Raw genomic sequence first — 12,906 nt, 5'->3', positions numbered from 1 at the left:
TCAGAAACAGGACACCAGGAGCAGGTGACCGAAGCTCTTGGCCTAGGCTGGGCCAGCTGGTCAGCGGTGGGATGGGATTAAACCTGGGTCTTAGCCCTTGCACCAGTGGCCTTCTGGGCACCTTGCTGTCAACAGCTGTTGGCTCATAAAAGCCCTGACCCAACAGCTGGGCTATGGCACTAACCACAGACCCCTCCTTCTCCACTGCCCAGGGCCAGCACTATGAGGAAGAGAAACGCGCCATGAGCCACGAGATTGTCGCCCTCAACAGCCACCTGCTGGAGGCTAAGGTGACCATTGACAAGCTGTCGGAGGACAACGTGAGTGCCGTGGGCATTTTGTGCCTGGAAGGATGTGACAGGTGTTCTCTGGGGGCTTCCCAGGGGAAGCCGTGGCAGGCAGAGCCTTTCTGATTCCAAGGGACTCCAGCCTGGCTCCAGAGAATGGTGTGGGCAGGGCAAGAGGACTTGGAGCAGCGTTCAGGGTAACTGACAGACCCTCTGATGGAAGGACTGAAGATGGGACTCAGGAGGCCTCTGTCCCACACATGATCCCAGACCACTCAGGACTTGTAACTTCAGCCAGCCCCAGTATCACACAATAGCTGTGCAGATATCCAAAGGCCCTGTGAGATGGCTAGCCACCCTGCCACTGTCCCCTGTGGGCTGACTGTGGACACACTAATTAGCCTCTGCTCCTTACTGCAAGATCTTAGGAGGTTCTGAGATTACAGTCTGGCCAACACAGTCTGAGGAAAGAAAAACAGCTGCCCTTTTGAACTCTAAGTTCATATAGGCAAAGTACAGAGTTAATTGGACAGCCAACAGTCTGGGTGTGTGTGTGTGCTAGAAGTGCCAAGTGCCCAAGTGTGCCAGCTGCGGGTTCTGATAGTCTCACTAGTATAGTGCTTAGGATTTGTAGCGTTGGCACTCAGAGGCCTGGTGGCCTGGGCCCTTCCTGGGGCAGGGAGGTCCCAAGCAGGAGACAGCTCAAGCAGTTTTCCTCCCTCATGCAGGCCTGGTGCAAAGGTGGGCTGGGAGAGGGCAGCTCGGGACACTGGTCCCAGCTGAGTGGAGCTGAGGCAGTGTCCTTGGCTCTTTGGGCAATGCAGGTGCATGCTAGGCCAGCTGTAGTTTATGGAGAACAGCAAGAAACAGTCCACCACAGGCACATGCAACAGAGATTTATTTCCAAAGGGGAAACACCCCTCATTCCTACTGTTTGCATCTGTTTTCAGCTCACAAGGCTGAGCAGGCTCCCACTTGCACATGGGGTCACATACCTGCCCTGACCCCAACACTGCTTGGCAAACCAGCCCCGAGACCAGTCAATACCACAAGCAGGAGACTAAGATGGGAGGGGGCTGGGGTTCATCCCTGTCCCTGACTTGTGCCCAGAACTCCCACGGAGTCATCTTTGGATTCCAGGAGCTACAGGAATAGGAACCCCAGACCTGGTAGACCAACCTGCTAACTTCTGGGAGCTCAGAGCTGATGGGGGGCCCACCTGTTGCTGCCCCAGCCTGTGGAGGGCCTGGTGTTGACTGGGCATCCTCCACACACCAGCAGGTCAAAGCAGTAACAGTGTGGAGCCCAGGCAGGGATCAGCCACCCTGCCTGTTCTGTTCTCCATTCCCATTGCCCTGCTGACTCTGGGCACCGGCCAGGGCAGCTGCGCCAAACACCGTCTCTTGTCTTCCAGGAGCTCTATAGGAAGGACTGCAATCTAGCGGCCCAGCTGCTGCAGTGCAGCCAGACCTACGGCAGGGTCCATAAGGTGTCCGAGGTAACGTGGCCCCGCCCCACAGCCAGGCCCGCCCCGTCCCAGGACCACCCGGCTCCTTTGGGGCCACCCCACCCCGAAGCCTCTCCCCACCCTCCAGGAAGAAGCTACCCGGTGAGCCTGAACCCTCGTCCTTCGTGCACCTGGGTCCCGGCTTCCTGATGGTGAAAGGAGCCCCCCCACATTCCACACTTCCCAGACCCACCCTTGGGCTACACACAGCTGTTTCATTTGAGGGCTACCCCTTGTGTGCACCCCACCAAGCCACCATGGGGCCTGGTCACGATTAGAGACAAGAATCAGACATGAAGGACAGGCCTTATTGAAGGCACAGAGTGAGCTGCAGCAGAGTCCAAGTCTAGGCTGTCTGGTACCCAACTAAACTAGACAGAGCCCACCCTGCCCATCTGTGACCATTCTGGCCAGACTGTTTCTCCCACCACACATGCACAAGGAATATCCTACCTAGACCACTTTCCATGACCCCGTTCCCTAGGCCAGGCCAAACCTTCGACACTCACAAAATAGATCAAACAGTAGCGGGACACCCCCTACCTGCCACAGGCACTCCGTGGAGACCCTTGGCCTAGCACTGGCCACTCAATCTTTGTTGCATCTGTTTTCTGAGTCTGTCTTGTTCAGCAATGCATGGGGGAGGAGGTCCCACACTGTCATCTGGCAGAAACAAGTCACCCCCTCCCTAGGCAGGACCCAGAAAGGGTGCTGGTCTGGAGCCTAGCTAGGGTCCAGCTTCTCTAGCCTGTTGGGCCCCCTGGGGTAGGGCGGGTACAGGTGATGGGGAACCCCAGGTGCTGAGGATATTTTCGTCCTTGGGGGTTGTTTGTTCCCGCTGGTGTGAGGTGAGACACCTAGGGAGGCCTGTTGTCTGTCTGTCTGTCTGTCCGTCTCCGTCGGCGATGCTGGTATGGCCCTGGCTTCGGGGCCAGGGCTGGGTCCCTTTGCTATGACCTGTCCCCATTCTCCTCTCCTCCTCACGCCCGTTCCAGCTGCCCTCGGACTTCCAGCAGCGCGTGAGCCTGCACATGGAGAAGCATGGCTGCAGCCTGCCGTCCGCACTGTGCCATCCGTCCTACGCCGACAGCGTGCCCACCTGCGTCATCGCCAAAGTGCTGGAGAAGCCGGACCCGGGCAGCCTGTCCTCGCGCATGTCGGATGCCTCGGCCCGCGACCTGGGCTACCGCGACGGAGTGGAGAAGTCGGGCCCGCGGCCCCCGTACAAGGGAGACATCTACTGCAGCGACCCAGCTCTCTACTGCCCCGATGAGCGGGAGCACGCCCGGCGACCCAGCGTGGACACGCCGGTGACCGACGTGGGCTTCCTGCGGGCGCAGAATTCCACCGACAGCGCGGCGGAGGAGGAGGAAGAGGCCGAGGCGGCGGCCTTCCCGGAGGCCTACCGTCGGGAGGCCTACCAGGGCTACGCGGCCTCGCTGCCCACCTCCAGCTCCTACTCCAGCTTCAGCGCCACGTCCGAGGAGAAGGAGCACGCGCAGGCCGGCACGCTGACCGCCTCGCAGCAGGCCATCTACCTGAGCAGCCGCGATGAGTTCTTCAACCGCAAGCCCTCCGCCACCTACAGCAGCGGCCCTCGCTTCGCCAAGGCCGCGTCCACCCTGGGCTCCCCGCTGGAGGCCCAGGTCGCCCCAGGCTTTGCTCGGACTGTGTCTCCGTACCCGGCCGAGCCCTACCGCTACCCGGCCTCCCCCGGTCCCCAGCAGGCTCTCATGCCTCCAAACCTGTGGAGCCTGCGGGCCAAGCCGAGCGGAAACCGGCTTGCCGGGGAGGACATTCGAGGCCAGTGGCGGCCCGTGAGCGTGGAGGATGTGGGCGCCTATTCCTACCAGGCCGGCGCCGCTGCCGGCCGCGCCGCCTCGCCCTGCAACTACTCGGAACGTTACTACGGCGGCGGCGGCGGCGGCGGGGGCGCCGTTGGCGGTGGCAGCCCCGGCGACAAGGCCGAGGGCCGTGCCAGTCCCCTCTATGCCACCTACAAGGCCGATAGTTTCTCGGAGGGCGATGACCTGTCTCAGGGTCATCTGGCCGAGCCCTGCTTCCTCCGAGCAGGTGGCGATCTGAGCCTCAGTCCCAGTCGTTCGGCTGATGCGCTCGCTGGCTACGCAGCCAGTGATGGGGATGGAGATAGGCTCAGGGTGCAGCTGTGTGGGGCTGGCAGTAGCCCGGAGCCCGAGCATGGCTCCCGCGAGTCCCTGGAGCCTAGCTCCATGGAGGCCTCTCCTGAAATGCACCCTCCCACCCGCCTCAGCCCCCAGCAGGCCTTCCCAAGGACTGGAGGCTCTGGGCTGAGCCGCAAGGACAGTCTCACTAAAGCCCAGCTCTACGGTACCCTGCTCAACTGACTGCCATCAGCAGACTGCAGTCAGACTCCCTGCCACCTTGCCCCATATAGGGAGTAGCTAACCCCACCCCCTCGTCCCAACCCCTGCCAAGGAAGTCCAGTTCCAGTTTCTCCTGACCCTCTTACTACCACCCCAGTAGAACCTGAAGAGACCCCCCCTCTGGCGCGTCGTCTTGTCCACCCCAGCTTCTGCTACAGACCCCCCAGGCTCTGCTACAAACCCCGAATATTTCTGCTCTGCACCCTTCCCTGAAGTGAGCATCCCCTGTTTTGTAAGTGAAGCTATTTTTTTAGGGAAAGAGAGTGTTTCTTCGCACACTTGCCGCTAGATTCTGGATGGCAGCCTTGGCTCATTTCCAGCGAGGGTGCATGGGGCCTGCCCCAGGGAAGGGGAGGCTAGGACCCTAGAGGGACCAGTCTCCACAAGAGGGGAGAAGCCAGAAACAAGGGAACAAGTGGGAAGTTCTGTACACTGAGGAGGGGAACCAAAGCCACTTAGGGCGCAGAAAATGTCTTATGCTCTCGTCTCACAGTGCAGCCAGCACTCCGCCCTGATCCACCCTGAGCTCTTCCATGGCCCGGCCTGTGGGCCCAAGAGAGGCCAGGGACACCCCCAAAACAGCCGGTGCTCGTTCCTCCCCTTCCCCTCCCGAGACCACCTGACTCTACCTCAGACATGAGGCTCCTCCCTCCTCCCACCCCTGTGAACCTGTCTTCTGTGATGCATGCCAGTCTGTTAGTACTGTATCTCGAACTCCTGAATAAAGGACAGCAGTGGAAAGAGCCCAGGTTTGCATTGTTTCTTTCTGGGCATCATTAACCAGTACTGAAGAAGGGACCTGGTGTCCCTCACTGGTCCCTGTTGGCAGAGCCACCAACGCTGTCCTCTGATGGCACTGCTGTGTCTCTCTACTTGTGACTCACCCTGCAGGGGTCTACACAGCTTGCCTTCCAGTTCATGCAAGCCAGACACAGACGCGGGCCTGTGTCTTTGCTTCCTGCTCATGTCACCCCGTTTCTCTGTGTGCCTGGCTATCTGACACACGGCCATTCAAACCCTGAAAATGAATTGTGGGGTTTTCAACAAGGCCTAGGACGGTGGCTCCTTCCTTCAGAAGGGTTCTCCATCTGCCTCCTGTGGACACCCATGGCCCTTTCCTGTTGAGAACTACCTCATCCCAGCTCCATGCCCCGCAGCTCTGCCTTGGCTTTCAAAGCTAGCAGCCATCAGAGCACTGGGGTGCTGTTGCGCAGAACCCCCAGGCTGTGCATCACTCTCCCCAGAGCACTTCTAGAGTAAGCTCTGGGTTGAGGTCTTATGATTTCCTTTTGTCCTCTGTGTTAGAGCCAGCTAGCCAGCCCCATGCTGGCCCTGCAACCACCCCCCCCCCAAGAAGCTGGGAGAGAGACAGATGTAGTGCTAGGCTCAGAGCTTTAAGGATAAAGGGCCTCATAGACTCTAAATCAGGGAGAGTTCTCACTGTCCTAGAGGAGAGAGGAGATGGGGTCAGGAGAAGTTCATACCAGCTACTGAAGGATGAACAGGAGTACACCAGGGAACTCCAGCAAAGGCCCAGGTAGATGACAGCAGGACATTCTAAAACAGTCCGTGCTCTCTGGTGCCGCTCTGACAAGAGAGCCCTGGAGCCACTAGTTTCCAATGTTCTGTGCCCATACCTGTTGTCATAGGGTAGCTCCTGCCAGTCCCCATATGCCCAGATTACCAGGTGAAGCCTGGTAGGGGACCCCTCATCCACAGAGCACCCTCTCAGGAGTCCACTCAGACCCCGCCTAGTCTATAGCAATGCCCATCTGCATGCTAAACCACTGCAAACAATCCATAGCCCCTCCCCCGAGACCCCAACAGGAAGTGCATGGCCACACTCCCACTGGTTGGCTATCACCAGAGGCAGGGCTAATTTCCCCCTTTCTTTCTATCCAGAGGACACTGGGCCTTTCCTGGGCCTTCTAGACGGTTGGCAACCTCCTGTATGGAGTCCAGCTGGGTTGGTGGAGTATGGAGAGCCATTTGGGAAACAGTGAAAGGAATCAAGGATGCAGGCTTCAGGGACAGGTTTTCCTGGCATGCCTCTGTACTCTTTGAGGAGCCTCCTCAGCAAGACACAGAGGGCCATGGCCACTCTTGGGGGGCAGGGGGAGGAGGGTGACAGGGGATGTGTGTTAGTATAACTCAGATGAAAGTCACAACCTGACTCGGTGAGCAAGACAGGAGTGGGTCCAACCTGTACAGGCATCTCTAGACAAGGCAGCTCTGCTCCCAGGATCCCTCTGCTCTGATGCTGCAGATTGCAGATGTGAAAGTGGGATGGGGTGAGTTGGGCCGGGGAGGGTGGGTGGAGGGAGAACCCACACTCCAGGTTCATCTTTCTCCGCGCTTTCCAAATTTAGCTTGCCTATTTTTAAAATTGCAAATGGTGAACTCCCCGACACCTCGGCTAGGATCAAAGTCAGTCTTTCTGAGTGTTCTTTGGAAGAGGCATTTGAAGAAGCCGGCAAACATGGGACACACCTGTCCTCCTGCCCAGGAAGCCAGCTGGGGCAAATACAGGGGCGCAATGCACCAACCCCTGCAGAAAGAAACCAGACCCTAGGGATGGCACCAGGAAGCAACCACAATGGGACCACTAGAAAGGCATGACTGTTCCCCTGGACCTGAGTCAGCATAGAGATTCAGATCTGTCTATCCTGGTATCTGTCTATCCTGGCAGCACCATCCAGGAGACAGTCTGAAGAGCTCTTTCCCTACCCTCACTGTCCCAACAGCCCCACTGTGTACATGAGAAAGCAAAGGCTTTCTCACGTGAGAAGCCAATCCTATACCACCAGGAGGTAGTCCCAGAGTCTAATTAGGGCTCTATGGTCCTGTTGTCCCAGGGACACTGGCAGGAGAGGGCTGAGTACAGAGGTAGACAGAGAACCCCTCTATAGATAGCTACCTGCTAGCCCTCCAGGAAAAGCCTGGTGACCAGAGCCAATCACTGCAGGGGGGCAGAAGATATCCTGGGGAAGATAGAAACCCTGGCAACCACAGGAGGGGGAGGGACAGCCAGTGGGAGAGGCTGGAGAAGGCTGGACCCCCTGCTTCTGTATTCTCACTCATTCAGGCCTGCACTCGGGGAGACACTCAATGAAGATGCTACGAGGGGCCCTGAGTTCTCTGAGGATCACATCAGTCCTCTGGTTCACGGTGAGAGCTACTGATCATAGCTCTCCATCTTCCTGGGCAAGGAGTCCTAGTCTAGTATGAGGCAGACGGCAGCCACTCTGAAGCTCACCGTGAGGTTTTGCAAGTGGGAAGGAAGGAGGCAGCTCCTGCCAGCAGCCTCTACCGAGATAAAATCTGGCCCACGCTAAGACCCTGAAAGCAAGAGTCAACAGTAGGAGAGGGTCCCACCAGCCCGTGGCCCACCACAGCAAAGCCTAGAGCGAATCTGGCCAGGTACCCAGCCTGAACAGGCTCAGTGTCACAAGGTAGCCACACAGATCCAAGTAACCCGAGCACCCAATGAACATGGGCCCCATGCTGCTCTCCAGGGGGATGGTGTGTGTGTGTGTGGGGGGGGGGACTGAGACACTGAGTAAACCACAAAGCTTGCCCAAAGTCATGCAATACTTCAGGCAGACTTCAAATCTGTGCCTGACTGGTTCTAAAGCCTGGGTCCCAGCAGAAGTCATTCGTTGGACATTTATGTGCCAGGGACATGGCGGGACACAAAGTCCTGCCTAGGATCTTGCTGAGTGTCACACGGGACAGCACAGGGTGGGACATGCTGCTTGAGAAAGAAGGAGTTACACCCCTGTGGCATCTCTCTGTATGCTCATGGGGAAGAGACAGTAGCTTGTCCCCAGGACATTGGCCCTGCGGCACCTGAGCACAGAGCAGGCAGCCATCAGCCAGGGGAAGAGGGGACCTAGGCCGGCCTATTGTGGCAGCAAGGACACAGGAGCTTTAGGGCAAGGCCCAGCCCAAGGCCCTGACCTGCTTTCCCCAGATGGTGATACCCTTCAATGCCTTGGACACTAAAATAAATGTCCTAACACAGCATCCCTGGGCCACTTCTGGCCCTATGACTCAGTATGACCAACACTCTTCCATATCCCAACACATATGGAGGCTGCTTCCCTGAATCTGATTTCACGGATGAGGAACTGGGGCAGGGAGGGAAGGGGACAGGTCATGCCCAGGACTAGATCACAGAATGGGTAGGGGGTGAAGCCACACACCACTCTGCCACATCCCAGACCTCCTCCCCTCCTTCCTCCTCCTCCCCCCGCCCCTCCCTACCTCTTTTAAGTACCATGATACCCACCCCAACCTGTGAGTGAGTCCCTGGGCCGTCGGGCATCCTAGTTACAATTCTGATAGTGTCTGAGACTCATAGGCCTGCTCCAGGCCCCTAGGGAGCGAGGCTCCCTGTCTTCGTCCCTGTTCTACTGCTGTGAAGAAACACCATGACCACGGCAATTCTTAGTTTAAAAAGCATTTAATTGGGGCGGGTTTACAGATTCAGAGGGCCATCATTCAGATTATCATCATGACGGGAAGCATGGCAGAGTGCAGGCGTTCTACACCCCCATCTGAAGGTGGAGAGAGATCCACTGGACCTGGTGTGAGCTTCTGAAACCTCAAAGCCCACCCCCAGTGACACACTTCCTCCCACAAGGCCACGCCTCCTCATCCTCGGCATCCTTTCCAACAGTTCCACTCCCTTCGTGCCACACTTCCTTCTATGTGCTTCTGAGTCCCTGCCTCTCCTCGCACTCCTTCAGGACAGATGCATAGCTTTGCCCATCACAGACCACCCACCTGGCAGTGGGCAGGCAGCAGGTTAGAGGACCAGAGGTGGGTAGGAAGAAACACAGTTGTTAGTGTCTTATAGTGGAGTGGTGGTGGGGGGCGCTGTAGTGCACTGAGCTCCTGGGCAGTCACAAGCCCCAGAGCCTCACTGTCCGAAGGACCAGCAGGTGACAGTCGCTCCTCAAGCTCCCCTATCTGCAGTAAGAAGGCAGGAAGACACTGCTAATATGTGTTCATTGCCAAAATCACATTAAGAAAAACCACACCAGGCGTGGTGGCACACACCTTTCATCTCAGCACTCAGGAGGCAGAGGCAGGTGGGTCCCTGAGTTCAAGGCCAGCCTGAGTTCCAGGACCACCAGGGCTACACAGAGAAACCCTGTCTTGAAAAACCAGAAACAAAACAAACAAATAAAAAACCAATCAACCAACCAAACCATACAGAGCACACACTTACTGATTGAGTGTCACCCACCAGTCACTGACAAACGCCTTTACTAACACACGCTTGCGCTGAGACGGCTTCTCACCCCCATTCTATAGCCGAGTCACTGAAGCTCAGCAGCTCTCGGGAGCAGCCTAACCTCCGGCCGCCTACCCAGGGGCGGGGTCTCAGTTGCCAGTTAGTGCCAGATCTTGATGTCTCCTCCCCAGGAGCAGGTCCCAAGGACAGAAGGCAGCACAGGATGGTAGGTGGTGCCAAGGCAGGCCTGCGTGTGCCCTTGTAGTGTGCACGCCCGGCTGGCCGTGCGGAAACTGAACATCAAAACCCGGCCATCAGCGCTGCCTGTCACCAGCAGGTCACCACATGGGGAACACTCACAGCCCACCGCATAGCCTTCCACCTGTGGAGAAAGACAGACAGACAGAGCTACCTGTGAGGGATGATGATTCACCCCACGCTGCAAAGAATGAGCTGAGGCTAAGAAGCTGCTAAGCACAGGGCTGACTTTATCTTTAGTGACCCTGAGGTGAGAAGCTGCGCTCCTGCTGTGTGCCTACACCGTGGAGGTGTGACCTGGTGTCCCAAGGCCACCAGCCCCAGCAGTCCTGTGACACATGGGCTGCAGGTCTCCAGTACAGTTATGAATGCCCAGCATAAACGGCACACTTATTAAAACGCAGTCTGTAGCTTGACTGTGCAGTGTGATCTTCACGGATGGCAGCCGCTAGCCACAGTGTCCTGGGAATGGGAGCCAGGTGAGGCAGTTTCTGCAGAGCTGGGGTCTGGTGCTACAGAGTCACTCCCTAGCCTCTTCCAGCTCAGCAAAGCAGGCCTTGTGCAGAAAAGGAGTACACAGAGAAAAGGCTCCCAAGTCTATTCTCCCTGCTCCTATTCCCACCCCCATGACACGTGAACGGGCATGCTCTCCTGCTCTGTGGCTGCGCACTAGATGTGTCCTGGGCCTTGAGTGGACCCTTGTCCACAGAGCCAGCAATCATCCACTTGGGCAGCAGAGTGCCCAGGGGATCCACGTGTCCTAGCTGGAAGCTTTGGGGCCAATGGTCAGCATTTGGCCTTAGTAACAAAGATGGAGGTACCTTGTGACCTTCGTAGCGTCTCCGTCTGCTCATCCGATAGGGCCACACAGAGGAAAAGAGAGCCAGGTAGTTGCCATTGGTTTGCGCAAGGAACACAGGCTCCCTTGGATGCAAGGCGAGGCTAGGACAGGTGTACCTCTCCTGAAAGAGCAGGACATGGAGGGGTGACGGCTACCACAGGGGATTTTTGCCTCCCACGGAGCCCCTGCTCTCAGAGCTTTGGCCATGTCTCCTGGGCCTTGGCTTAAGAGGCTGGGTGGGTGGCTGCCGTTGTAACAAAGTTGCCACACACTCAGGAGCTTTAGAACAGCACTCTGCTGCTTTATCCTGCGGCTCTGCAGATCCCAGTGGCTAACCAGGGTGCTGTGTGTGTGTGTGTGTGTGTGTGTGTGTGTGTGTGTGCATGCGTGTGTCACATATACAGAACATAACCAAAAGGCAGTGATAGTGAGCACAGTGATGGCGGTGGTAACCACTATCATGGTTGTCATGGAGATGGTGGTGGAGTTAGTGGTAGTGACCACAGTGATAGTGATATGATGGAGGTGACCATGGTGATGGTGCTATGGAGGTGGTGACCGTGGTGATGGTGCTATGGAGGTGGTGACCATGGTGATGGTGATGTGGAGGTAGTGACCATGGTGATGGTGATGTGGTGTAGGTGGTAACAATGATGATCATGATATGGTGGAGGTGACCACAGTGATGGTGAGTGATGTGGTAGTGGTGACCATGGTGATGGTGATGTGGTAGGAGGTGGTGACCATGGTGATGGTGATCTGGTGGAGGTAGTAACAATGGTGATCGTGATATGGTGGAGGTGACCACAGTGATTGTGATTGATGTGGAGGTGGTGACCATGGTGATGGTGATATGGTGATGTGGTAACCATAGTGATGGTGATGTGGTGGCAGCAGTGATGGTAATGCTGGTGATAGAGGTGGTGATCAGCAACGGTGAGGTTGGTAGTGATGATGGTGCTGGGTTGGTCATGACAATTCTACTATCAGGGAGGACTCTGTGCCTGACACTATGCTCCATCTTTATAAGCATTCTCTCTTCTGTCCTTCTTAGTACTCCATGAGGTGCTATTATCAAAGTCATGGGCGGCTGGACCAGAAAGGGCAGTCAGCAGAGGCTGCCACTGTGCAGTAGCCCTAGACCCGACCTATGACTACCCCTGTCCTAGATACTTCAAAGAAATGATCTCCCCCTGCCCCAGACAGAAAGGAGCCAGGACCCCACCCCAGGGCTGCAGGAAACCCCCTATGGCTGATGTGCAGAACAATTCCATCCGAGGCTCCTCACATGGAAGATCTGGTTGGAGATCTTGGCAGCAGTCCGGAAATCCCAGGCGATAATGGTTCGGTCAGCAGAGTCCCGGGTGGATGCGTCCGTACTGCTAAGAAACTCAGAGCCCTCCTGGAGGAAGAGAATGTCCAGGGTCTGCTGGATGGTGGCCTTGTAGCCTTTCACCACCTGTAAGAGTAGACACTAGTCACCATGGTGGGCGTGGGGAAGATGCTCACCCAGGGAGAGCCAAGGAGTGTTAGGTAGTACTCAGGATGGGCAGGGCCAGTGAACCTATTCTGAGCTATACACACTCCACGCAGCCCCGGCATAGATGAATCCCTGTGACTTTCCAACCTCACCAGGCCGTAGCTGTTTGCTCTTGGGAACCAATGACCTGTCAGATGCAAGCTGACCTGCTGGTTATGCCCACCGTCTCTGTCAGTATGTGGGCAGGTACAGTGAGCGGCAGTTGTTTCCGGGGCTGACAGGGTCCCTCAACAGCAATATACAGTGAACTCACATTAGGGATGGGGGCTCCCACCTTGACCTCAGTACCTAATGAATAGCGCCATCCAGCAATGATGGTGTCATTCCTCTGAGAGGGCCTGAACGTGTCACGTAGCTCACAGCTACAAAACCTGGACTACTGTCCCTGGATGAGTAGCAATGACACAGGGAACAAGTGTTCTTAGGACTCAAGTCTCAGAATGCAGCTTACATTGGTTTTGATTTTTATTTCCTGGAACTTGCTCTCAAGACCAGGCTGGCCTTGAACTCACAGAGATCCACCTGCCTCTGCCTCCCGAGTACCAGTATTAAAGGCCCGTGCCACAGCCACCCAGCAGAATGCATTTGACTTTTAAAGTTGTGCTTTATTTTCTAAGGATCATCCCGGGTATCTCGCAGCCTCCACTCCTAAACGAGGGGAGCCATGCCCTGCACTGTCTTCCACGCGTCCTGCTCTGACATGCCGGGTTTGGTAGGAACGAGCGGGGTCCAGCACAAGGACTCAGGGCACCTCCACCGAATGAGCTCTCAACATGGCAGGGCAGGGCATGATGCCAAATGCCAAACCCAGCCCCTGCTGTCTGGA

The 12,906-nt window shown here is 56.7% G+C and overlaps 2 protein-coding genes across 6 annotated transcripts in view; one reads left to right on the top strand and one right to left on the bottom strand.

The window, feature by feature from the left end:
* Positions 1-4,932, top strand: part of Begain (brain enriched guanylate kinase associated) — a 36,003-nt gene extending 31,071 nt beyond the window's left edge. For 3 of the 4 annotated variants that reach the window (XM_021179369.2, XM_029484310.2, XM_085830650.1), the window contains 3 exons: positions 213-320; positions 1,702-1,785; positions 2,790-4,932. In XM_021179369.2, the coding sequence (XP_021035028.1) occupies positions 213-320; positions 1,702-1,785; positions 2,790-4,160 (1,563 nt within the window). In that variant the 3' untranslated portion in view covers positions 4,161-4,932. The remainder of the gene's footprint in view (positions 1-212; positions 321-1,701; positions 1,786-2,789) is intronic. The other variant, XM_029484311.2, reaches the window with a different exon arrangement.
* Positions 4,933-8,676: 3,744 nt separating this feature from the next.
* The window catches only part of Wdr25 (WD repeat domain 25), a 135,029-nt gene continuing 130,799 nt past the window's right edge, over positions 8,677-12,906 (bottom strand). For both annotated transcript variants that reach the window (XM_029484840.2, XM_021179104.2), the window contains 3 exons: positions 11,829-11,999; positions 10,521-10,661; positions 8,677-9,823 (listed from right to left, as the gene is read on the bottom strand). In XM_029484840.2, coding sequence (XP_029340700.1) covers positions 9,602-9,823; positions 10,521-10,661; positions 11,829-11,999 — 534 coding nt within the window. In that variant the 3' untranslated portion in view covers positions 8,677-9,601. The remainder of the gene's footprint in view (positions 9,824-10,520; positions 10,662-11,828; positions 12,000-12,906) is intronic.

The sequence above is a fragment of the Mus caroli genome, unplaced genomic scaffold (genome assembly GCF_978045245.1).
Source record: "Mus caroli unplaced genomic scaffold, Mus_caroli_1 scaffold_14, whole genome shotgun sequence".
Lineage (NCBI taxonomy): Eukaryota > Metazoa > Chordata > Mammalia > Rodentia > Muridae > Mus > Mus caroli.
This window is presented reverse-complemented; position numbering and strand designations above follow the sequence as displayed.